At 43.6% G+C, this 25,304-nt stretch overlaps 3 protein-coding genes across 5 annotated transcripts in view; 2 read left to right on the plus strand and 1 right to left on the minus strand.

Annotated features, from left to right (window-relative positions):
- Positions 1 to 660: 660 nt before the first annotated feature.
- CDKN2AIP (CDKN2A interacting protein) lies at positions 661 to 6,133 on the plus strand. The gene is made up of 3 exons (XM_028744019.2): positions 661 to 1,385; positions 2,709 to 2,836; positions 3,314 to 6,133. Exons 1-3 carry the CDS (start codon positions 1,099 to 1,101, stop codon positions 4,486 to 4,488), a joined length of 1,590 nt encoding a protein of 529 aa, XP_028599852.2. The 5' UTR covers positions 661 to 1,098; the 3' UTR covers positions 4,489 to 6,133.
- Positions 6,134 to 10,548: 4,415 nt separating this feature from the next.
- Positions 10,549 to 14,332, plus strand: ING2 (inhibitor of growth family member 2). Of its 3 annotated transcripts, none has more exons than XM_077934221.1 (2): positions 10,549 to 10,658; positions 13,040 to 14,332. In XM_077934221.1, exons 1-2 carry the CDS (start codon positions 10,637 to 10,639, stop codon positions 13,708 to 13,710), a joined length of 693 nt encoding a protein of 230 aa, XP_077790347.1. In that variant the 5' UTR covers positions 10,549 to 10,636; the 3' UTR covers positions 13,711 to 14,332. The 3 variants fall into 3 exon arrangements, with proteins under 3 accessions (XP_077790347.1, XP_028599629.2, XP_077790346.1); XM_028743796.2 differs by lacking the exon at positions 10,549 to 10,658 and adding an exon at positions 10,833 to 11,271; XM_077934220.1 differs by lacking the exon at positions 10,549 to 10,658 and adding an exon at positions 11,521 to 11,877.
- Positions 14,333 to 17,167: 2,835 nt separating this feature from the next.
- LOC114604050 (uncharacterized) overlaps positions 17,168 to 25,304 on the minus strand; it is a 50,145-nt gene continuing 42,008 nt past the window's right edge. The window contains exons 26-31 of the mRNA XM_077934219.1: positions 23,666 to 23,826; positions 22,985 to 23,139; positions 21,553 to 21,759; positions 20,977 to 21,071; positions 18,728 to 18,849; positions 17,168 to 18,306 (exon numbers count right to left, since the gene is read on the minus strand). Of these exons, the coding sequence (XP_077790345.1) occupies positions 18,068 to 18,306; positions 18,728 to 18,849; positions 20,977 to 21,071; positions 21,553 to 21,759; positions 22,985 to 23,139; positions 23,666 to 23,826 (979 nt within the window). The 3' untranslated portion in view covers positions 17,168 to 18,067. The remainder of the gene's footprint in view (positions 18,307 to 18,727; positions 18,850 to 20,976; positions 21,072 to 21,552; positions 21,760 to 22,984; positions 23,140 to 23,665; positions 23,827 to 25,304) is intronic.

A 25,304-nucleotide genomic window follows, 5' to 3' on the forward strand; every position in this document is an offset into this window, starting at 1 on the left:
CCAGCCTATCGAAGAACCCGTGTTCCCAGGAGACTCTCAAGTAACGTTAGGATTGGCCACATCTTCCTAGCGCAGGACCAGGATGGCTGCCGCAACTGAGGCTGGCTATGCTGCTGCAGCAGCGCTTTAGCGCTAAACGAAAAGCTCAGCGCCGGCCAAGCGGCTGCGCTTGGGATTTCAGTCTGAAGGCGGCGGGTGCCGCCGCCACCGCGCGCCCGCTGGCTCCGTCGCTGCTGGGCTCCCGTGTTCCATTCGCTCGAGACAGCAACGAGAGCGAAGAGCCTCCTCATTGGTGAGAAAATGGTCCAATGATATCTCGCGCCGGAATTCCGGAGGGCGAGAAGGGCAACGACGAACCAATCGCCGAGTCAAGGGGCAGCCATGAAAGTATAGAGGCACGGTTCTCAGTTGAATGCGACACCTACGTGACACTCAACGCCTTTCTCTATCTCTATCTCTGCGTGTGTGAGGAGCGCGTTGATGCAAAAAAGAAAAGAAAAGAAAAGAAAAGACACCCTAGAGACTTGGTAACGTGAGACAGCCGTTAAGGCAGTGATGGCCAAACATGGCCCTCCAGCTGTTTTTGGGGACTACAACTCCCATCATCCCTAGCTAACAGGACCAGTGGTCAGGGATGATGGGAATTGTAGTCCTAAAACAGCTGGAAGGCCAAGTTTGGCCATTACTGCTTTAAAGGGATAAAGGAGCCCTTCCCAGTTTGTATTACGCTCCTGCCTTGCACGCAAGAGGTAGCCGTATGAAAGCCGGAAGTGGCGATAACACCCTTGCCTTCCCCACCCTCTTGGATCAGCAAAGGGCTATGGGAAAGAAACGCAGCCTTTTATCATCATCCTCAGGGGCCGGCGGTCGGAGCGGGAAGTGAAGTCATAATCGTTCGCCGGAACTGGGTCTTGTGGGCATGGCCTCTTCTGATACGATCATCTCCGGTGAGGGGATTTTGAGTGTCCGCCACAGGCGCCGCAAGCCAGTTCGGGCGGAAGCTGGGGCCTCGCCCAGCGCTGCTTCCCGGGCCTGCCGTGAACAGTTCCCTGTCGCGGAGAGCGAGCAGCGGCAGGAGGCGACTTCCCGCCGAGCACCATGGCCGGCGGGGAGGCCGCCCCAGCGGCGGGGCCCGACTCCGAGCCCTGCCGAGGGGGTGAGGAAGCCGGAGACGCCGGGACGGGCTGGGTGGAGAAGCTGCGCGCGGAGTGCGAGCCCGAGGGGCACTGGCAGCACCGCCGGGAGTTCTTGATTCGCAACGCGGAAGGCCTGCCCTTGTCGCCGGGCGGGGAAGACGGCGGTGCGGGGGACGGAGACAGCCTGGAATTACGGCGACTGACCTCTCTGTCTATGGTGTGGGCCAACCATGTCTTCCTGGGATGCAGGTGAGTCGCTGGCGGGAGAAGTGAAACTTAAAAGCGTTTCGTTTGCGTGAGATACGTACGTTACTTTAAGGGTAGTTAATTTCACAAGGAGGAGGAGTTCCTTAAGATGTCATAAACCTAAGAAGGAAAATAAGGCATTCTCCGAATGTTGTTATAAATCTTTGTTTTTTCTTTAGAAGCCAATGCACATATTTTTGCAGCTGGCTTATGTGCTAAAATAACATTAACCCCCCATTTTTGAGCAAAAACTGCAAGATCATTTTCTGCCTAATCATATTAAGTGTTTTATCATATTCATATCCCATGTTTCTTCTATCATGAAGCTCAGGATGACATACATGGGATTCCTGGGTGATTTCCATTGAGGCACTGACCAGGACCAGACTTGTATACCTTTAGCAAGGTAGTTGCCTGGTGTACCTGTAAGTTGCTGTAGTCCCACAACACCCTCATTATGTTGATCAGGTCCTGATTTTAAAATATAGGCCAATTGTGCTAAAGCCTGTAATTACTTTAATTTTGCTACCTGTTGTTCTTCAGAACTGTGGTGCTTATAAGGCTTTTTAACAGCCAGCTAAACCAAACAAATGTATCTTCTATTTTGACTGTGTCCCCCCCCCCCTTTTGTTAATCTAGATTCTAAGATGAGAGGCAAGCTTGTTACTCTAAATACACATTCTGTGACTAAACAGTGCTAAGACTCTAATAACCTTAGAGCATTGAATTCCTCTTGTCTAGGTCTCATTGTTCTGTCTTTCCACAAGTCACCCTGAATGGCAGATAAATTGCTCTTTGCTTCTTGAAACATTTTTTGAGCAGAACATAAGACGTCTCCAGTTTTACACAATCAACTGGATCCAGGTGGAGCTAGTCACATTTAGTTGACACTGAAATCAATAAGATTTAAGTTGAATCATTATCTTTTCACATTGGGCTTAATGAGGCCTAATTAGAAGTATTTTGTATTGATCTGAGCCATTCTTATATCAGTGCATTGAAAAATGGAATTACTATTCCACAACGCAGATATCTGGGGTTTGGAGAGTGCCTCAAACTCTGAGGCATCAAAAGTTTATTTAAAGTATTTTAATTGCTTTTTAGAGCCAAGCACCCATGCAGCCAGATGTCTGAAAACATTCTGACCCTGAAAATAGCTGCCCCCCTTTTCTTCTTCTCTTGAGTTCTGCTTGGGGTGTGTGGAAGTGGAATTGGCAATATCTACAATCCAAATAACATGTATGTGTTGGTAGCTGTCTTGAGGATCAGTGAATGTGAACTAAATTTTTCCTCAAAATGCTAATCGCAGTTGCCTTTTCCCTTCAGGTATCCTCTGCAAGTGATGGAAAAGGTGATGGACATGGCTGCAGGCATCACAGTGACCAATGCTCCAACCCACACTCTGAGAGATGAACTGGTTGCCAAGGTGAAACGAGGCATATCCAGTAGCAATGGTTAGCAGATAATAGCTGTGCAAATACATAGGAGCATAATGAATACATGTTATCCTCTCAAAATGTCAGCCAACATTCTTTAAATTGTCAGTTATGTTGATAATATTATTAATATTTGATCTAACTCATTTTGCTTTGGTAAATCTTACAATCAAATAAGTGTAAGGTGAATTTGATTTAATTCATGCAGAAGTGTTAACTGTCAATTTGCCTTCCTAGTAGTTTTATGGCAGTAGTGAGCAAGGAACTTTGATTTAAACTACATACAGTAGGGTATGATGCTTTAAATGTACCTCTTCAAAGCAGACAGTTATTAATTATATGTCTATAAAATTCCTGCAGAGGCCATTAATTGTAAGACTTTAAGGTAACTCAGTTTCCTTGACTCTGTTTTTAAAGAGTGTGTGTTTGATTGTGATAAGGACAGTTACACTTACTCTGAATTACAGACATAATTTGTTTTTAACTTTTTTTTAGAAGGGCCAGAAGAGCCCAGCAAGAAGCGTGCTGTTGGCACAGAAAAAGCTTCTGAAATTACTGGCAGTGATGCAGAGTCTGCAAAGCCAGAAGAGCCTATGGAAACAGATACTAATCCTGTGAAGAACCCAGGAAAAGAGGCAGCAAACAATGCAGAGAAGCCACTGTCTTCGACTGCAGCCCAAAAGGTAGCACCTGCAGCATCTTCAGCTGTGGCCGAAAAGGAAGCACCTGCAGCAGCATCATCAGTGGTTCAGAAGGTAACGCCTACGGCTCCAGTCTCTACAGCTCAGAAGGTGGCACCTGTAGCCTCTTCGACTGCGCCTCAGATAGTAGCACCCACAGCATCCTCAACTGCAGCCCAGAAGGTAGCACCTGCAGCGCCAGTCTCCGCAGCCCAGAAGGCAGCACCTGCAGCGCCAGTCTCCGCAGCCCAGAAGGTAGCACCTGCTGCATCATCAACTGTAACAAGAGTAGAAGCCAGAGTTGCTAATTATGAATCTACAGCAACCACCAGGCACAAATCAGCTGTGGCTTCTTCTTTGCCTGGCCCTGAATCAAAGTTGAATTACTCTTTAAATAAACCTTCAGAATCCAAACCTGAAAACACATTAGCATCTGAAAAGAAAGGCACATTGGAAGATACGGCAGCGTTAGCTTCAAAAAGCAGCTCACACACAAGTGTGGTTCCTGCCAAAGTGCCATGCAAATTATTAACAAGCGAAGACGCAAAAGAGAGGCAACCATTTTTCAATAGACTGTACAAAGCTGTTGCTTGGAAGTTGGTTGCTGTTGGAGGGTTTACTCCCAATGTCAATCATGTTGAACTCTTAAACTCATCCATTCAGTCTGTAAAGGCAACATTAGATGTTGAATTTGTCCCACTGAAAGAGCTGGCGGATTTACCTCAGAATAAAAGCTCTCAGGAAAATGTGGTGTGTGAACTGAGATGTAAATCGGTGTATTTGGGTACTGGCTGTGGAAAAAGTAAGGAAAATGCCAAAGCAGTTGCTTCAAGGGAGGCACTGAAACTGTTTCTCAAGAAAAAGGTAATTGTGAAATTATGTAAAAGGAAGTACAAAGGAAGGGAGATTGAAGATTTGGTGCTTCTTGATGAAGAATCAAAACCTTTAAATTTACCTCCAGCTTTAAGAAATCCTCAAGAAATATTATAAAACAGTGAAACAGTCACTGTTTATACTAGCAAATAATGTTCTATGACAAATAACTCAATTGCTTTTTGTACACTGTATTAGACTCCCATATATTTTGTATTTTTCAGTTTTGAGGAATTCTTGTTCTTTTCACTCAGTAGCAAATGTAAATAATTTGTTATAGATGTAAAGCGTGCTGAGGTATGCCTTAACATATATAGCACATTAGTGTGCTGTTTTATTTGCTAAATAGTATACCAGGTCTTCTATTTTTTAAGGAACAATTAAGGTACAGTTTGCTGTTCAGTCTAATTTTCTAAATCCTACAATTTAGTATCAGTAATGCTCACTTCAGAACTCATCCTTTTTAGCTGCGAACAGATTTGTAGACAAGAACCATTGTATCTGGATTGTAGAAGGTTGTCTAAAAGTTTCAATCAAACCTTTAATCACCTGCTTCATGTGTTGCTCAGAATGTTCATATGCCTGTTTTAAGAAAAGAAGATAGTTGATTTGACTCAAGATAGTTGATTTAAGTTTTTTAATGAAGTAGTAATATTTTAAATTTTAACTAAAATGATATGCTGGTCCTATTTAATATCATACTTGCAAATTGTCAGTCAATAATTACCAAATTACTTCTATCACTAAACACTTCTCTAAGCAGCTTTGACTTATATTTTGTGAGAAATACCATCTTTGCTTTTTTTCTAATAAATGCAGCTTTCTATATTCAGCAATTATTTATGTCTGTGTAATTTGGATTTTTAAAAAGATTTTATGAAATATTCTGCTTCCATTTCATTTAACTAACGATATATGCTTATAACTTAGATATTTGCTCAGTCTTAAACACGCTAGTATTAATTTGCAAGTTCAACCACTCAAATTAAGTGCTGATTTTATTAAAACCTGCACTGCATTATGACTTGGGGTTGCCAACAAGTATTAACTAAAAGGTGTTGCATTCACACACTGAATCTCATCTAAAGTTCTGCACTGCTGTGATGTCTGCACATAGGTCTACATGTACAGGCATCGTTCTGTTACCTCCATGTTAGTAAATGTTCTCTGAACAGTGAAATGTTCTCACAGCACTGATGGAGCATTTCCCATTGTCTCTTAATTTTCTTCACACAGCACTGCTTTGAGTGTTGCTGTGCCATTTAATAAATAGCCCAAGGCAACAACTAGCTATGCTTATTCCAGGATCTGGACCAAAGCTGTAAGATGGGAAGCAAGACAGCATTTCTTTCAGCTGAATGAAATACAAGTAGTGAATTACAACAGAGCCCTTCCTGAAGTTGCTTAAATAATTCCACTCACCTCAGCAACAGAACATGCAATGGCTTAGTTTTAAGGAAACTCATTATTCAAATTTTTGCAAATTGATTTCAAATGCATTTTAATAGAATATTGTGTAGTAGGGGCTGCTGACATCTTAGGGCCCATAAGCACATTTGCAAACCTGAGAAATGAATGTGGGTTCTGTTGAAGGGAAGGCCTTGTTGAGCACATCTGCACCTGCAGGTGCCATGTTGGTGACTCCTGTTCCCGAGCAAAAGTGGGTAAAAATGAATATGTGGCAGCTGATTGTTTGTTAAAGAAAGGTAGACTCCTTTGTAATAAAAAAATATACTCATTCAAATAAAAGATATTTTCAGTTGTTTGGCTCCTGTTCAAACTTAATGGGTTAAACTTCTTTCCAAAAACTATTGGGAAAACAATTTTGATTTCAGTTTTTATTTGTACAGCATGGTAGATTGCACAATCCACAACACTTATGAGAAGAGTGGCAGAAAAAGTAGCATCAAATGTGTATTTCTTTGTGCTTCTTTAATTTGGCCTTGTATAAGTAATATGTGCTTGTTAAACAAAAAGCACATCTGCAGCCAGCATTTTGCTACGGAGGTGAATAACCTTTTTCAGGTCACATCCCCTTGTGGCTACCATTCCTATCCAAGGTCATAAGTGCCTGCTGGATTAGGCCACTGACCCCTCCAATCCAGCAGCCTGTCCTTACAACAGCCAACCAGATGCTTGTAGGAACCCTTCAAGCAGGACATGAGTAACAACACACAGCTCATCTGCAATTCCCAGCAGCTAATATTCAGAAGCATACTGCCTCTTGTGAATAGAAGTAAAACAGTGATTGCGGCTAGTAGCCATTGACAGCCTTACATTGCCAGCAGCAGGCAGAGTCACCCTACACACTTCCTTACACACCCTTCTATTCTCTGACCAGGCATTCTCTCTCACTTGCATATGATCTAGCAGTTTCCACTTTTTTAAAAAAACAAAAAAAAAGTTGTCATTGGTGAAAACTGCAGCATCAACTTCAGGTAAAGCTTTGGCTACTTGCATCATTCTGCCCATAGAGATAAGCAGTTTTAGACTAACACATTCCTTGACTTCCTATTTAATTTGGGGTCTCTGTTTTACACTTTTACAGAAAAGTGTAATGCATCTGTATGGAAGTGAGTGGAGCACAACCATGTCCTCTGACGGACTGAAGTAGCCAAGGTAGTTGGCAGTTTTAATTAAATTTATTGCTACAACCTGAGGTACTTTTTGTTCTGAATTGATTTTGCTGGAAATGCATAACCACCTTCAGCCAAGTGAGGATACATAATACCCACTACAGTGGTACCTCTGGTTGCATACTTAATTCGTTCTGGAGGTCCGTTCTTAACCTGAAACTGTTCTTAACCTGAAGCACCACTTTAGCTAATGGGGCCTCCCGCCACCACACAATTTCTGTTCTCATCCTGAAGCAAAGTTCTTAACCTGAGGTACTATTTCTGGGTTAGCGGAGTCTGTAACCTGAAGTGTATGTAACCTGAAGCGTCTGTAACCCGGGGTATGACTGTATACATTTTTTAAAGTACTTACTAGTTAACAATTCTGGTGGTTGTCCAACAAGAGTGGTTTTACTGTGTTAAGAGCTACAGAATTATTGTAGCTCTTACTAGACTCATGAGGTCTGCCCCCACATCCAGGGAGGGTGATACCCTTTTTAGCTTTTTGGGCATTTCCATTTTCATATGTGCTGGACTAAAAAAGCAGTGCAAGGGCATCGCTAGCGGATGCTGTATGATGTACAGGCAAACTACCTTTTGGCCTTAAAGCTGGTGTTTGGTTCTGCAAGAAGTCAAACAATACAAGACGCATCTGGCTCCAGTGTTTGCTACGTGGGACATCTTCTGGGCTCCAGTGTCTGCTTCTGCTACCACATTTCAAGGAGAAGGTTAGGAAATAACTTACAATCACTCTTCACACTCAAGCAATTTATGTTTAAGGGCAAGCATCTGCTCAACAGGTTAAGGAGAGGGATTCACCTGGCAGGACAACATACACATACATCCTAGCTGTGCTGCCTCCCGGCCTTCCCTGAGCGCTACCACTGGGTGAGTGCTAGCAAGAGAAGGCAGCGGCTCCTCTTTGGTGCACTCTTGCCTGCACTCTCCCTTTGCTCACCCGAAACCCACTCCTCCTGCCTAATGCTGCTCAGTGGGTGGGCAACAAAAGTGACTGCTCCTTGCTGCTGCTCCACCAAAAGTTGTAAGGTAAGACTGCTGTTCTACTGCTGTTGCTTCAGATGGTTTTCTAATACATTAAAGGTTAAGGGAACCCCTGACCATTAGGTCCAGTCGTGACCGACTCTGGGGTTGCGGTGCTTATCTCGCTTTATTGACCGAGGGAGCCGGCGTACAGCTTCTGGGTCATGTGGCCAGCATGACTAAGCCGCTTCTGGCGATCCAGAGCAGTGCACGGAAACGGGAAACGCTGTTTACCTTCCCGCTGGAGCGGTACCTATTTATTTGCACTTTGACATGCTTTCAAACTGCTAGGTTGGCAGGAGCAGGGGCAGAGCAATGGGCACTCACCCCGTCGCGGGGATTTGAACCGCCGACCTTCTGATCTGCAAGTCCTAGGCTCAGTGGTTTAACCCACAGCACCACCCACCTCCCTTATCTAGTACAGTGGTACCTTGGGTTAAGTACTTAATTCATTCCGGAGGTCCTTTCTTAACCTGAAGCACCACTTTAGCTAATGGGGCCTCCTGCTGCTGCCACGCCTCTGGAGCACAATTTCTGTTCTCATCCTGAAGCAAAGTTCTTAACCTGAAGCACTATTTCCGGGTTAGCGGAGTCTGTAACCTGAAGCGAATGTAACCTGAGATACCACTGTACATTGGAACAGTGGTAAATGGAATGTTCCATTTACAAACAAGCGAGGGGTCCTCAAGCTTTTCTAGCACTCATGCTTTCTGAGTTTCCCTCCGTTTCCAGTAGTTTTGGGAGGTGACAATTATTTAATGAAGCATGAATGGCACTTTGCACATGCTCAGAGATTTTCTTTCTAATTTCCACAGCGATAATTGGTGTAAATCATAAATTTTTATCTGCAAAATAAGCAACAACACCAGGATCTCGAACGATATAACCTTGTGAGCATGGATTCAAATAAGCCCTGCAATGGGGCAGCAGCAGGACCAGCCCAATAAATTTTGGCACCTGATTGGCGCCCTCCAACCCGCCCCTGCCAGGGGGAAATGGGGTGAGGGAAGATGTGCATCAAGAACATCAGGAGCAGCGGGGTGGTATCTGACACCCCGTGGATCCTGCAGCGAGCTCAACTCCTCAGTCTATACAGCCACAACCTAGAAGTTTTAAGCTGGCGGAATTCACCCTCCGCTTCTTAAAATCGTTAGTAATGGGCGGGGCGATGCGTTATATTTGCATACTATCTGCATGCACGTTTAGCATACGCAGCCAGACCTTCTGTAGTAAAGAACTGCCGCCTCCCACAATCCCCCACATAAAAAAGAGAGAGCGAAAGAGAGAGAACCTCCGCACTACGATTTTATATAAAATAGAAAAGGTTTTGCATTTCATGCTGCTCGCCATGATATGGAAAAAAGCCGCTTCTTCAAGGCTTTATATAACCGCTGTCCGCGTCGGCTTTTGTAGGGTGTTCTAAAGACCTGCTCTCTAGGCTACGCGCGGAGAACGCTTGTTTCTCTTGGGCCCCTGAGCCCGCCTAGGGGAAAGTCCCCGGACCCTGGGCAGAGAGTGCCGCGTGCTTTGTAGCGCGCAACAACCCGTCTCGCGAGCCCACGCTTACTCCGCCAAGAAGCCCTCAGGGCCGAGCGGGTGGGCGCGGGAGGGGCTTCTCGTCACCTCCATAGTCACGCAGGTAGTGCGCATGTGCATCTTTCACAGAGATCGCCGCACCAACAGAACGGGGCTCATTCTCAGAACGCCTTTTTTAACAAATGCACCAGTAGATGTCATCTAGTTCAACGCATGGGGATCGAACCCGTGACCTTGGCGTTATCAGCACCGCGAATAACAGCATCAGTATGTTACTCAGAAAAAAGCCTTACTGAGTTTCGTAGGACTGACCGCCTGAGCCTCCCAACCATCAGCAGTAATTTGTCTCAATTCCTGCTCGAGCTGCAGCTCGGCTGATTTGATTTTGATTTTTTTAGTGTGTTGTACTTTACTTATTTGGTTTGATGTGTTGTTTCGTGCAGTTTACTCCATAGTCGGTTCACTCGAGTTTAGTATGTGTGCCTGGACTTGCAGCTGGAAACTTCCAAGTCCCACTCATTTCAGGTGCGGGGTAATTTCTAAAGCCACCGTAGCTCACGTAGCAAGGCGAGCAGCACACTATGACCAAGTTACTTTTCTCTCTGCATAAATCTGTGTCGAGAGCATAAAACGGGAAGTGGGGAAGAAGGAGGAGGAGTCCAGAGACCCTCGAAGCAAGGGCGATCAGACCATCGTCGAATTAAATAAAGTGCTATTGGCAAAGCGGTCCTGAAGCAGAACATTCCACCCCCCCAAGCCCCACGTGGGCGCTCCAGTGTCACTTTCCCTCCTCTCCTCCCCCGCGCCAACTCCCTTTTGTTCCCCCCAGCCCTTCTCTCCTCCCTTCCACGCGCCGCTGTCAACAGATTCAGACACAAGTGAAAGGGGGAGGCGGGGGGGGGAAGCGTTCGGTTTCTCCGGCTTCATTTCCGTCCTTCTCGGCAGCGGATTGGCTGGAGGAAAAAAGTAGGCGGGTTCTGATAAAGAGTATGTGTGTGTGAGAGAGGGAGAGACTGATCGTTCCGTTGAGACCAGGCACCGGCAGGAAAGGAAGGAGGGGAAACCGTAATTGCATGGAGCGGTGTCTCTTTAAAGGTGAGACCCCACCCTTCGTTTTTCGCGTTGGCCTCCTGACGTTCCATCCGTCCGGACCAATCGCGTCGGGTGTGAGGGGAAGGCGGGAGAATGCGAACCGGCCGCTCCTTATAAGGACAAGGCCTCGCGCATGCGTGCTCCGCGGTACAAAAAAAAAAAAGCGAGGAGGAGGAGGGGGGGGCGCGGAAGGGAAAAAGAGGCGGGGAGTTCCAAGTGAGGGAGGAGGTTTTCTTTCGCCTCGGCTGCCCGCGCCGATTAACAGAAGCGGCGGAGGGGCTTCCTTCCCCTCCCCCCTCCCCATCGCTCGAGGGCCCCGGGTCCGCCGAGGGGGAAGCGGGGTCGCTGTCACGTCGCGTAATGATGTTGGGGTCGCCGGGGCAACAGCCTGGGGGGGCGGGGTCTGGGGCGGCGGCGGCTGCCGGTTCTGCCGCCACTGCAGCCGGCGGGGCCGGCGGCGGCGGAGTGTCCGGCTTCCCGTGCAGCGGCGGCGGCGGTGTGTCGGAGAGGATCCTGGCGCGCTACGTGCAGGACTACCTGGAGTGCGTCGAGTCGCTGCCGCTGGACATGCAGAGGCTGGCCTCGCTCCTGCGCGAGATGGACACGCGCTGCCGGGGTGAGCGGGGGGGGGGGGGGCGAGAAAGAGCGGGGAGGAGGGGGCGATGGCGGCGGAGGCAGCGGCGCTGCTCCCACCCCCACCCCTCCAGTCCAACCGCCCTTGCTTTGAAAGGAGGAGGGGCGTCCACGCCTCACCAGGCGCCCGCAGGGGGAGGAAAATGGCCCCGCTCCGCCAGCCCCCCCCCCGCCTTGGCCCTCGGGGCGAACTTGAGGGGGTGGGCGCTGAGGAATGACCCCGGCACTGGGGCCCCGGCGGGGCTTGGACCACCCACCCCCGCCCTCATGACCCTGTGACGCGAGCTGGGAGGGGGCGGCGGGCGGCGGGGCATGCCCTCTGCCACCTTTTTTTTTAAAAGTCCAAGTTCACGAGGGAAGGAGGTTCAGTAGCAGGACCCGTGTGACGCCTCCGTGGTGGTGGTGGGGTCTCCGGTGGGATGCATCGGCAGAAAAGTTCCGAGATGCGAACTTCGAAATTGTTTTCGTTTTTCCCTTGGTTGCATAGGGAGACGTCTCTGCAAAGTTGAGTTGTTGTTGTTTCAAATGCAGTGCAGTGATCACCCACGCATGCACGCACCTGCACAGTTGCACACCACCCGGTTCCCAGGTAGGGCTGACAGGGCTAGATTTAGCTAGGTTTGGGGGCTATCATTTGTATCAACAGACTATACATGTTGTAGGTAAAGTGTTTTTTTCTTTTTAGTGTTTGTGGCAGATGGGTGAAGAGCATATATTCAAGGCCAGTTACTACTATTTGTTCCACTTGCAACCAAAGGATTCCCCCCCCCTTTTTTACATGGTTTTAGTCTGTTTTTATGACCAAAATACAAATTGAGCGGGTAGTGACAACTCCAGGCAAGTGAAGCAAACAAGAAGATTTCTGCACTACAGGGGGTTGGACTAGGTGATACTCTTGGTCCCTTCCAACTCTACAATTCTATGATGTTGTGGTCTCTTGTTTATGATGTTAGAATGCGGATGGAGGTGTTTGGGGAATGGTGTCTTTTCCTCAATATAATTTTTTCTCCACCTTCCCTGCAAAACAGAGCTGGGAAACCTGTTTTGTTGTGTTTTTTTTAGCCTGAGGGTCACATTCTATTCTTTTGTAGGTAACCTTCCAGGGGGCACACAGTGGGTAGGGCCAGAGGCACAAGTAGGTAAAGCAGTGGGCATGACTCTTGCCTTTGCACAGCAGGCTACATTCTAGCCATGCAGAATCTGTATGTTTTACACAAGCATTTCTCTCTTCACCATCCATTCCCACTAGGCAAAAGCAGAGCAAGGCTGATGAAGAGTGTGGCCTGGGGAGAGGTTTGAAGGGCCACATTTGGGCTCTAGACCTGAGATTCCCCACCTCTTGTAAATTGACAGAAATAGTAATTTTCAGTACTTAACATGTGAAAAAATGCAGCTTGCCATTTCAAGGTAGGATGTCGGGAGAGGAAAGAACTAGAAAAAGCACGCCTGCTTTCCCCTCTCCCCTATGAAACACCAGATTTAATTATGTCACTTTATAATGCTGACATGCTAAATGACACATTGGCCTCTAGATGCTTTTAAAAAACTTCCTTGTATTTTGGAAGAGGCATTGGACAGATTTGTTTTTGCATCTTAATGTGTTACTATCCTTTGAATGTATATGCTTTATTACATAGCCTCAGATATGTACTATTCACATTTTTAGTACAATATTAGCATTTGTCAACTTGAAAGGAGTGACTTGAAGGATTCTAGTTCATAATACACTTATTCTGACTTCTTTTTAACAGAAGCGTTAAAAGAAATCGACGAAGTCTATGAAAAATACAAGAGTGAAGATGATCCTGCTCAGAAAAAGCGTTTGCAGCAGCATCTTCAGCGAGCACTGATCAACAGTCAAGAGCTTGGTGATGAGAAAATCCAAATAGTCACTCAGATGCTTGAGTTGGTAGAGAACAGAGCCCGGCAAATAGAGTCCCAGTCTCAGTGTTTCCAAGATCTGTCAGATACAGAGAAGCCCACCGAAAAGTCAAAAGTGGACCCTTGCCTACCAGAAAGATCTTCACGAAGACCACGTCGACAGCGCACCAGCGAAAGCCGTGATATATGCCATATAGCAAATGGAATTGATGAATATGATGACCAGCCCCCTAAAGAAAAGAGATCCAAATCTGCTAAGAAAAAGAAACGCTCTAAAGCTAAACAAGAAAGGGAAGCTTCGCCAGTAGATTTTGCAGTAGACCCTAATGAACCAACTTACTGTCTCTGTGACCAAGTGTCTTACGGGGAAATGATAGGGTGTGACAATGAACTATGTCCCATTGAATGGTTTCATTTTTCATGTGTTGGACTCACTTACAAACCGAAGGGGAAATGGTATTGTCCTAAGTGCAGAGGAGACAATGAGAAGACTATGGATAAATGTACAGACAAATCCAAAAAAGATAGAAGATCGAGGTAGTCGATGCTCTGAATACATTGAGAGCTGCGTAGTTTTTATTAAAAACTGTTTAATAGGCAGACCCATATTTTAGAATAATGCATAAAACTATGCAATATTTTTTACAGTCTGTAGTACTAATGGAGTATTAATAGATGTTAGTACTTTTGTGCTTTTGAATATTCTGCACTAAAAAAACCAAATTCTTCGAACAGGGTCATATGGGAGTAGCACAAAGGGGATTCAAGAGTTCTTGGTCCCTCACTCTTTTTAATTGCAGAATTATGGTGATGCCTGATGAGGACGGACTGGAGGGATAATCATGTTAAGACTGGTATTTTAACATCTGTTGCAGTTGTAACTTTAGTCCATTATAGCTCATTCTGCTGAGAACACTTTCGTTCTATGACGCTTTTAGACTTCAGAGTCTTAAAAGATCATATTTAATTGGGGTTAATCTAGTGTTACATTTTAAGTCTTTCGGGGTGAAAAGCCAACATTCTTCTTTATTGCTTTCCTTGTAATTTCTGTATATGTCACTATGTTAATCTTGTGGTGATGAGGTTAGAAGCCTTTTTAGGGACGGTATATTAAACAATAAAATACGATGGCTAGAAGAGTTCTACTCAGCATTACAAAGACAGTCCTGAACTGAGGCTATTTGATTTTCCCATTCTGTTCCTTTCCATCTTTTAACTCATGTTGTGCCATCTTGCCACTGACTTCTTGGATGATGGCAGGAACATACAATCATGTTGAAAAGTTTACAGGTACAATGGATGCGTAAGTACTATAATATCTATAAGTCTTTGGACAAGTTGTAAGAGTTTGCCTGGACTAGTATGTTAACTGGCTTTCGTGCTTTCTAGGCTCTTGGAGCTGAGGAAAGTTCAGTAGTAGTAAAAAGCAACTGCCCTCTTATAGAAGAGGGATACAATAGATGTAGATGTAGACAAAAGGAACCGTGTTCCTCAAAAGCGTAGTGCTTTTTGTAAAACCTTATACATAAGGAACCAGGACTTATTTTTGGAGCAGACAGTAATTGAAGGTGTTCCAAAACTAGATATTATTTCTTTAATCGAGTTCTACATGCCAAATTTGATGACAAACAGCTGTAACCTCTGTCTAGCTGTCTAACATACTACTATTGGTTTTTCTAAACAAGGCTTTTTCCCCTCTAGCATTTGAGAGGGATCTATTTGCATTTCACAGAGGTTATAACGTGCATGTGAGGCAATAGCAATGTGAATGAAATGGAATAAACAGCCCGATAATAAATTCACATATCTTCAAACTCTTGTTTCTGCAACAACAAACTGAAACATTTCTGTGGCAGTTAAAGTTTTTGTGGTTTAACTGATCTTTGAAAAAGTTCTGGATACTTTCACACACAAAAAAAGTTATCATGAGCTCTGACCAGATACTTCACTTAAGGTGGACATTTTTCGTTTTGTAAGGGTGAGTAGCGGCATCTCTGGGACCTTATATATTACCTAGTTTAACTGGGAACTGCTGTTATTGCTGTTATTGTCGGGTTTTATTAGCTGAATCGTTACTTCTGTATTCCACAGAGGAATGGGACACTTGTTTCAACTGATTCTGAAACACTGTCTCACAATTTCATGGGGCAACATTGATTGTGAACTATCTCCCAGGGGAAGAGAAAGTCTTCTTCCATAAATAATATGTCTTCTGTTCAGGGTTTTTGGGAAAAACAAAATGCAAGTTCAGATATATGTATTTATTTTGGATGTCTAGTTGCTTCTCCCCAGTGTCCTGAACAAAATAATGCAACGAGTAGGAAAATTTAAGTCCCAAGGTACTAGCATGTTATTGAAAATCTAAGAAAGAGGACATATTTTGAACAGTGACTTGATCCCAGCTGATTGAAGGAGAGTGGGAACTGGTTTTGGATTTATTCGCTCCTGTGTGCTTAACACCATATTCAACACCTTCCACTGATTGTAAAACTACTTGTGCATTTCAGATCTGTTTCTAGGCATGATAATTCTGCAACCAGGTAATGGTGTGCATTAAATATCTGCACTATTCCTAAACAGGGAATGCCCAGACTAGCGTCTGCAATTCCTGTGTCTCCTCTGCTTCCAATTGACAACCTGACTCTTAGCCCTATCTTAGCAAAATGATAATGTTTCCCATTTTTAGGAAACTGTCATTGCTATGAACTTCTAATGATTTTAAAATAAGTTTGCTTGCTGTGGTTTGACAATCTCCCTCTTGGTTCTAAATTTTGTAAGCCTGGGCACATGCAAATAAGAACTGTGCCAATGAAGTGTATCAATTACTTGGATCTAATATTTTGCATGCTATGTTTTATGAATAAAAACCATTTTGGTTGTAAAAATGGAACAGAACATTTTTATATTGCCCCCTTTTTCAGTAATGCACACAGCGGCTGGGATCCAAAGAAACATATACGTGTATAATAAATGTTTTTGTGCATGTGGAAAGAAGTCCGTTTTCCCTTTCACACTGCATTCTCCATTTGCCTCACAAAATGTCACTCCAGGGGTACCTTGACATAGGGTGGAGTGAGAATGAAAGTTCCCAGTACATGTCTGGAACACCCCACATAGCTCTTTAGCTCCTAGGTTTTGTAATATTCTTTTATTTGTAGCTGACAAATGGTATTGAAATAAAGCTATAAAAGTAATGGAGCTCTGATGAAAACCATCATAATAGTTATGAATGCTGAGATTCCTTCTGACTTGCTTGGGTTCTATGCTTGAGTGAGACAAGAAGTATTCTTCCCTTTGAGTGTCCCTAAATTTAGCAGCATATAATGACAGGAAAGAGGGAAGTGGGAACAGTAAGCAATAAACGTAATTTCATAATTGAAGGCATTCGATGCTGTATCATGTTGCACTTACCTCTTAAAACTGCATCTCAGAATAAATAGGGCATTGATGAAACAGGACATCTGAATGAATTCCTAAACAGGATGATTTTTTTTATCTCTGCCAGCTTGATGTTGAACTTCAAGTCAAGCTAATCTAGCATGTTCAGAAAGGTGGGATCCCCACTCCTCTCTGCTACATCACAACAAAATGAAGTTGATCGGCTGATTCAAAATGAGCTGGTAGCATATGCTATCAGAAATTGTTGTACCAATGCTTCCTTATAAACTGATGTTCTTCCACACAAAGCTGACCTAAGTACAGTATGTGCCAAAGAGAGATGGTTGAGGCTAGTGTTTATGTCAATGCCTATATGTAAGGAATAAGCTGTGCCAACCCAATCACACAAAAGCCAAGCAGGGATGAGAACAAACACAGCCCTGTTTAAAACCATACTTTGAGATATTCAGATGGAGCAAAATCAGCTGGACCCAACTAAATTAGTTAACAGAATTCCTCATTGTTAGTAGCACTAAGACAAATGTATTACTCTAGCTTATTTTAGCTTTAGATTAGTATGATATCAAATGCATATTCATAATGCAATAGCCATTACCCAGTATCATCCAAATGTTTGCTATCATTTTAATTTACCAGTAAATTTCACAATAGTATATCAATATTTCAATTGAAACATTCTGATTATATCTTTTACAAAATCGCTGGAATCCATTATCACTGTCATAAGAATTCTTAAAGTTGATAGATAACCCCTTTCCTACCTTTATGAAACCTAATCAAACACATAAGCTTCACCATGGGTGTAGTGTATATGTATCCCAATAACTTTTTCCTGCTCCTAAAAAAAGGGAGACCCCCTTCCTTCTACGTATTCTGTTAAAAATTTCTGACATTTAGGGCACAAAATATCTTCTATATCGGTCTTGAGACCACAGATATTGTTGGGCTGCAACTCTCACCAAACCTCAGCCAGCTTAGCCAATGGTCAGGGATGATGTGAGTTTTGGTCCAGCAACATTGGGAGCTCAAGGCTAAGTAAAGCTGCTCTATATAACCCAACACAAATGGAACTAGTGACTTGGGTGTTTTATCTCTGATAATCTCTGTTTGGATCCTTAGCTTAGACAATGCAAACAATATAAGTTCTCACTGATGCAGAAGGCCAAGAAACATCTGCCAATAGCAAACTAAAAGTAGGTATTTTTGTTTGGGCAAGATTATAAACAAAGTTACAGAGTAAGGTAAAAGGTAAAGGACCCTGGGGTAAAAGGTAAAGGTGACTATGGGGTGCGGCACTCATCTCGCTTAGAGTAGACCCGTTAAAATCAACACAAGCTCATTGATTTCCTTGGGTCTACTCTGGGTGATGATCCAACATTACAGAAACTCAAAAGTATTTTGTACCAGTTCTCCCAAATCAATGGATATCTTGTAACATACTCTCTTAAAAAAAAATCAATTGTGAATGGTAGCTTCTTACTGGGTTAAAATTTTGGCTTTTAAATAACTTCAGGTTCTTCTTCACTGCTTGAGGATTCCTCTCCAAACATATCTTTTCCTGTTGAACTTGCAGCCGTGTTGGTGCTCAGCATTTTCAAAGTAATGAGAGTAGAGTTGTCACTCAAACCTAAAAGAACTGTGTTTCTATCAAACACAACTGTCATGCAGGAGATTTTGCTGTCTGGTGTAAAGACTGATATAACTGTGCCGCTTTCCAAATCCCAGATACTGACTTCACCTAATGGGAAAAAATACGCATAACATCACATTATGTCCTGCTAAGGCACAGCATTGTGAATTCTCCCTCCTTTTCCATCAATCATAATAGCAACCCATTCATGTTGGTTAAATCTATGGATGCAGAATAGAAATCAATATTTCTTTCTGGTTTCCCCCTTGTTCAAAGGGTTAGGGTAGCTGAAAAGTTAAAAATCATGCCAACATTGAAAGGATTTCCCCCTTTTCATTTATAAAGTACCCATTTCAGAGACGTCTTTTACCTTTGCTTTGCCATTAAATGTTTAAACTAACCATTGTAAGCAAATAAAGCAAACCGTGGGAGAAAATTGCATTGAGTTGATTCCCAGCTTAATGTAACAAAAATATTCTAGCCCTCCTACTGCCTCCAACAGCCTCCACAAAATAAATCTGTCACAAACCTGCAAGCAGAACAGCCTTTGCTCCATCTAATATGTGTAGTTTGCTGCACACAGTTAGATGAAGACCTTCGTAACCTTGAATTAGCTTGTGCTTATGTTTAAATGGATCCCAGATCTTTATCCTAGAAATCACAAAAAAGAGATCAGTTCTGTAGTACGGAGAGTGACAGACAGGGCAGTAAATATTTGTATGTAAATGGTGAGCAAATGTTGGTGTTTTTTTAAAAAAGTGTTGAGTTCACATTTTCTTCAGCTTGCCCTACAGTTTATTGAATGTTTGTAAATTGGGACATCTTGAATACTGGACAACATATTCTAATATGTGGGACATAATGTTCAACAGTCCAGATGCAGATTAGATATTCTTTCACTAAAGACTAGAGTGGTACCTCGGGTTAAGTACGGTACTTAATTCGTTCCAGAGGTCTGTTCTTAACCTGAAACTATTCTTAACCTAAAGCACCACTTTAGCTAATAGGGCCTCCCGCTGCCGCCGCACCACCGGAGCACAATTTCTGTTCTCATCCTGAAGCAAAGTTCTTAACCCGAGGTACTATTTCTGGGTTAGCGGAGTCTGTAACCTGAAGCGTATGTAATCCGAGGTACCACTGTACTGTACTTAAAAGGTACCTGCCCAAAGTAGTTCCAACCCTTACAGAAGGGATGAGGGACCTTGAGCTGAATAAATGTTTCCAATCCATTACATACAGCTGTGGATCACTTCTTCATGGCCTCTTTGCTTCTTTCATTGCACCATTTTAAATTTTTGTACAAAAGTATTTGGAACCTAAGCATCTCTGCTCCAGGAAATGCACCAGACAGTGGAAGCTTGGTTCCAGAACGCTTCTGATGTTGTAGGTTTTGGCTCTCGAACGCCGAAAACACGGAAGCAAATGTTTCTGTTTTTGAACATTTTTCAGAACCCAAACATGTGATGTGGTTTCTCTGAGTGCAAGAAGCTCTTGCAACCAATGGGAAGCCGCACCTCGGTTTTCGAACGTTTTGGAAGCCGAACAGGCCTTGGGAACGGATTTCATTTGAGAATTGAGGTACCACTGTATAGGTGTTACAATGTCATCTCACTATTTAGTTACCCAAACTTACACAAAGTCATGCTAAGTAATGAAACCTGGCAAACGATTGTCCGGAAGTTTAGCTAGTTAACATCTGTGCACTGAATGCTGGACAGTCAAGCCTTTCTTGAGCATGTAAATTAAATATATCTAGTCTCTAATACAATTTCTGATGAGATGTAGATACAAAGGATATACTAAAATTTTAGAAAACAAATAGGATTGGAACCAGGGTTAGTCATGCTTGGAACAGTAGAACCATTGGTATTTCTTCTCAAAATGAATAGTGGTCTATAAATTATTTTAATAATATTTTCCCAGTGGTACACACTTAAACTTTGGTGATAAGGGCTGTATGTGACAGGCCCTGTATGTTCACAGGGAAGCTCCGCCTTGTGTTCAGACAACAAGTGGAAAGCAGGAGAATTTCAATAGTCTGTGAAGCACAACAGGCCTATCTAGGAGGAAGACAACTTGAATGGGGAAGTTGTAATCCTCTGTACCTGCCCAAAGTAGTTTCCAATCTTTATGAAAAAATTCCTGTGTTACTAAATCAAGCCTAGTGTCTCAGTAGATACAGTGGTACCTCAGGTTACATATGCTTCAGGTTACAGACTCCACTAACACAGAAATAGTGCTTCAGGTTAAGAACTTTGCTTCAGGATGAGAACAGAAATTGGGCTCCGGCGGCGCGGCAGCAGCAGGAGGCTCCATTAGCTAAAGTGGTGCTTCAGGTTAAGAACAGTTTCAGGTTATGAACGGACCTCTGGAACAAATTAAGTACTTAACCCGATGTACCACTGTACTAGTAATTATATGGAATAATAGAATTGTAGAGTTGGAATGGACCCCAAGGGTCATCTAGTCAATATACTATTGATATCTGAAGAAGGGCTATGTGGTACTTGCAATCTCTTCCACCAGGAGGGGGAGAGGTGAATCCAATGAAAAATAGGCCTCTGTGTGCTTAAATTTTGCTTCATTTAAAAAGGCTTGTCTGTGTGGGCCATGAGGTTTTGCTTCCAAAAGCCTGAAATCAAAACCTGTTACAGTTGTGTCCAGCTGTGACACTCTTGCCAAACTGTTCCAGAAAACAATTAAGAAGAACTGAGTGATTTAGGGGGGGGCAGGACCTACTGTAGGAAAAAAACTACTAAACTTTGGCATTTTGCTTACCTGTTTTCCACCATCACTCCAAAAATTATCCTACTAGCATCAGCAGCAATGGCTGTACAGCAGACATTTGGCTCATTTTTCAGTCTTTTCCTAACCTGCATTTTTAGGGGAGAGATAATCCATTTTAAATACATTGGTTATGTACTTACTTAGCACTTCCTAATGTGTAGCACTGCCCTTTCTCCCTTTAGGTGGCAGGCTGGAGTAGTGTTCCAGTACATTGATGATGTTCTACTGACTCTACAGCTTTGGAAGAATGAGGTGTGAAGATATAATGAAGAGCCAGCTGCATCAGTAAACAGAGAGCAGGAGTTGCAGGTCTAGCTTTGGGACAGGAGGGAGGGCAAACCAAGAGGACATCAAGCTCAGAAATAAAGCTCAGAAATTCTAGAACTGGGAATGTTTTCTATCATTAATTTTAAACTGCTATAAGGAGAGCAAAAATCCCTTTAGTTTGCACACCATTTGTGAGGAAGCTGTGGCTGTTCATTGACCTCTTTTTGGGGGGAGAGGGGACATACTCCACAACTGCAAAGATGGTTCTCTGCCACCTCAAAAGAATTTCAGAAAACGTACCTTCCCGGTGGCTAAATTCCATAGTGTTACATAGCTGACTTTCTCCTTCTCACTGTAATTGGAGAGCACCAGATAATGGCCGTTATAGGTCAATGCGGCATTGTGTAAGAAAAGCATGGATTCTCTGCTCTCAAGGGTGTGGAGATGGGACATGCTTTCCAGGCTGAACACTGACAGGTGATGCGCATAGTAGGAACACACAGCAACCTAAGAGAAGATAATGGGATGTGTGGATTAATTTTTAGATATTGGGCCATAAATACTTGCGTGAAATAAAATGTTGGTGCATCTATCCTCTCTTGCAACTAGCAGTCGTATGAAAGGCCTTTGGTATAAGACAGCTGCGCCTATGAGGAATGGAGGGATGAGCTATACAGTGGTACCTCGGGTTACAAACACCTCAGGTTACAAACACTTTGGGTTACAGACTCCGCTAACCTGGAACTAGTACTTTGGGTTAAGAACTTTACCTCAGGATGAGAACATAAATTGTGCAGCGGTGGCGTGGTGGCAGTGGGAGGCCCCATTAGCTAAAGTGGTGTCTCAGGTTAAGAACAGTTTCATGTTAAGAACGGACTTCCAGAACGAATTAAGCACATCCCTCCCCTCCCACCTCCGAATCTTATGAAGTATAGTTTGTGTCCCGTCCCCCCCGAGCTACAATTCCTTGGACTCATAAACTACAACCCCCAGGATTCTTAGTGATTTAAATATACGGCATGCAGGCAGCCAAAGTCCACCCACAGTGGACTCTTGCTGCAGTGCAAGCTTCTTAAAGGCATTCTTTTGCAGGATGGTGAACAAGCCTACAGTGTTTGTTTGCTTTTCGTTCTTCCATTTAATCCACTGCCATTTCCTGTACATGCATAATTGGAGATGCAAGGGAGGTCCACGCATCCACTCAAAGGTATGTGCATGTTACACACACGCATTGTTCAAGCTATAATATCAGTGTGAAAGCAATCATTTAAGCACCTAAAAGGTGGTATACATCATAAAACAAAATTAACAACAAAAATCCTGGGTTGTATCCAATTAAGTCCTACACAGAGCAGTTCCGCTGAAATTAATGGGCCTAAGTTAGTTGAATCCATTCCTTTCAAGGGTCTTCTCTGAGTAGGATTAATAGTATATTCAGTTATGTACAAAAAAGTACAGAATTAGCCAGGCTAGGCACAAATCCCTCCAGGAAATGTTTAATAAATAAAGTTCATAAGTTATGATGGAATTAAACAATCTCTAGGCTAAAGGACACAGCATCTTAATTCTAACTCGTATATTTTTGAGAAACCATAAAATGCACAAGTTCAAGAAGGTTTACAATCTGGTATGGGTTAGAAAAAACAGGATTGTAAGGCACTAAAATAAATTCAAACTATTAGCACATTGGCACGAGATAAACATATGGCGCTTAGGACACATTGCCTCTCACCTTCTCATCTCCACTCAGGAGGAACTGGTCAATGGCATTGCTCTTTTCATTAGCAAGTTGCTGCAGCATTTCCGTCTCCATTTTCGCTGCCTTTTCCTTCCTCCGTCTCTTTCCAGTCATTGTTTCATTTCGCCTTTCCCATGGAAGCTGTAACACTGCCATATAATGCAATGGTGTTGCAAATAACTTTTAAAATTGCGATTTTTAACATATGCGTGGGTGGATTTCAACTGCTGTAAGCCACTTTGTGTGTTCTGGTGATACAAGATCAGGCCACAATCCAAAACACTCCTTCAAGGTCCCCCTAATGGCTGACCTATGCTCCGCTGAATTTTTCATTTTGAGCCAAAGGTCCTTAATGGCAGGCAGGCAGGCAAGCAAGCAAAGAAACAAATAAATAAATATAAAAAGCAATTTGCTCTGCAGCCATATGTGTGTGTCGTGCTTCATGAGGAGCAGCAAATGTAAACACCTCTTGGCTATGCTAAACTTGATAATTTGGAACCTGGCTGTTTTTTTGGTCCTGCCTCACTGCAATAATTATCTAACACAACTGAGAACAAAACCTCTGATAAAAGGTTTTTGAGGCAACTGGGGTGTGGTTGAACAATATATCCACTGTAAGTTTTAATATTTTGTGTAAACTGCAAAGGGAATGAATTAGAATGAAAAGTTTGAAACCTGTTGTTCTGTTAGGCAAGACTCCTTTGCATCGTTTCATGTTTTCCCTGGACAAGGAACGGTTAGGCTTCGCAGCTTGCGATGAAAATTTGTCCTCGTATTCTGGCCTTAATCGGTCCTTAATAAATCCAGTTTCCAAGTTCCAGGTAATAAAATGGTCTCTGAAAACAGGAACCAGAAAAGCAAACAGAACTTATGTTATAATAGCTTTCTAGAACTTCAAGGTGACCAGTTGATGTAAGATGGGCAGAGAAATTGAGTAAAATCTCTGATTCAGTAACAGAGCAATTCAGGAGATAAAGGGTGGGGGGTGAGAATCAAAGACAGACAAACCACCTTTTACTATGTATGTGCTGCTAAGCTCACTCTCTGCTCATCCATCTCATGTCGGAAGCTTGTAAAGAGAGCTAGGCTTCAGAAATGAAGCAATTCAGACTGCATTTTATACATGAGCAGGACATTCTATCCCTTCCTGGTTCCATACTGTCATAGATCTAGGGTAGAGTCTGCTAGTGAATGGTAGAAATTTTTAGATAATAGTTGGGATATGAAGGGATAATACAAGCTGCAGAATTGTGCCAGACAAAAAAATCCTGGGTGAGTTTATGCAAATCTTTCTGGCCCTAAGTGCAGAGCCATTGATAAACAATGGGGAGCCAGATACTGGGCCATTAAGGGCCATTGGCAATGCAAAAAGCTATGTTTCCCCCTTTCTCTGAGCAGGAGCCATGACTGACAGCTGCTTTGGACCCAAGATTGCTGAAGCTATGAGCCGGCCAATGAGTATACTCTTGGGGTATACTGTTCTGCATCCTCTCCACTGAAGACTTTAGTTATAAATATGTGTAAAATAAATCATATTTCTTAAAGATATTAACCTCCACTGTGCCTTGATTTTCCCAACAGAAAAATAACCCTGGAACCTCCTGGAATCTTTTGCTTTTTAATCTCAGTGTGTTGCTATAAGCATGACTTGGTTGAGTTTGGAAACTTATGAGACAGCCTTGTCCAGTGGTTCCCAATTAAGGGTACACAGACCCCTGGGGTCCGCAGGACACATTCAGGGGGTCCGTGAACCCATCCCTTGCCTCCCCTCCCAACTATTCTTTTGTCATTTTTGCATGTTAATGTTACAGATCTTATGGTTTGTTTTAGCGCTGTGTGATTTTTCAATATATTGGGCAAATCAGTTTTGAAACCACACTGCGGTAACAAATTTTGACCCAGCAATATGCAGCAATATATTGCTCCTCGCAGGAGGGAAAGCAGGGCAGCTGATTTCAAGGCACTGCTGATATTGCACAGTGATCTCAGCTGTTAACGCTGCTGATCTGAGCTGCCTTTCCTCACTTTGAGGGAGACCAGGGCAGCCGATTGCAAGGCGCTGCCTTCTCCTCACCTGATGGGGAACAGGGCAGCTGATCACCCTCACTTCAAGGGACTGTGGCACTACCTTCCCTGGCACTGAGGCATAGCAGCTTTTTTCAGTCAGCAGGAAAGCAGTAGCAGCAGCCACAGCGGACTGCATCTTCGCTGGCTGCCACCGCTGGCTGCCCAAATGACAGCAGCTTGGTGTATCTCCCATCCCCATCCCATCCGACTCAAACCATGCAGTGGAGGTGACTCTGCTTCCTCTCCT

This window comes from Podarcis muralis, chromosome 9 (assembly GCF_964188315.1).
Source record: "Podarcis muralis chromosome 9, rPodMur119.hap1.1, whole genome shotgun sequence".
NCBI lineage: Eukaryota > Metazoa > Chordata > Lepidosauria > Squamata > Lacertidae > Podarcis > Podarcis muralis.

Coding starts and splice junctions, on each gene's coding strand:
- ING2 (XM_028743796.2), top strand. CDS start 11,016: ATGATGTTGGGGTCGCCGGGGCAACAGCCTGGGGGGGCGGGGTCTGGG. Junction 11,272..13,039: donor GATGGACACGCGCTGCCGGG/GTGAGCGGGGGG, acceptor TCTTTTTAACAG/AAGCGTTAAAAGAAATCGAC.
- CDKN2AIP (XM_028744019.2), top strand. CDS start 1,099: ATGGCCGGCGGGGAGGCCGCCCCAGCGGCGGGGCCCGACTCCGAGCCC. Junction 1,386..2,708: donor CATGTCTTCCTGGGATGCAG/GTGAGTCGCTGG, acceptor TTTTCCCTTCAG/GTATCCTCTGCAAGTGATGG. Junction 2,837..3,313: donor AGGCATATCCAGTAGCAATG/GTTAGCAGATAA, acceptor ACTTTTTTTTAG/AAGGGCCAGAAGAGCCCAGC.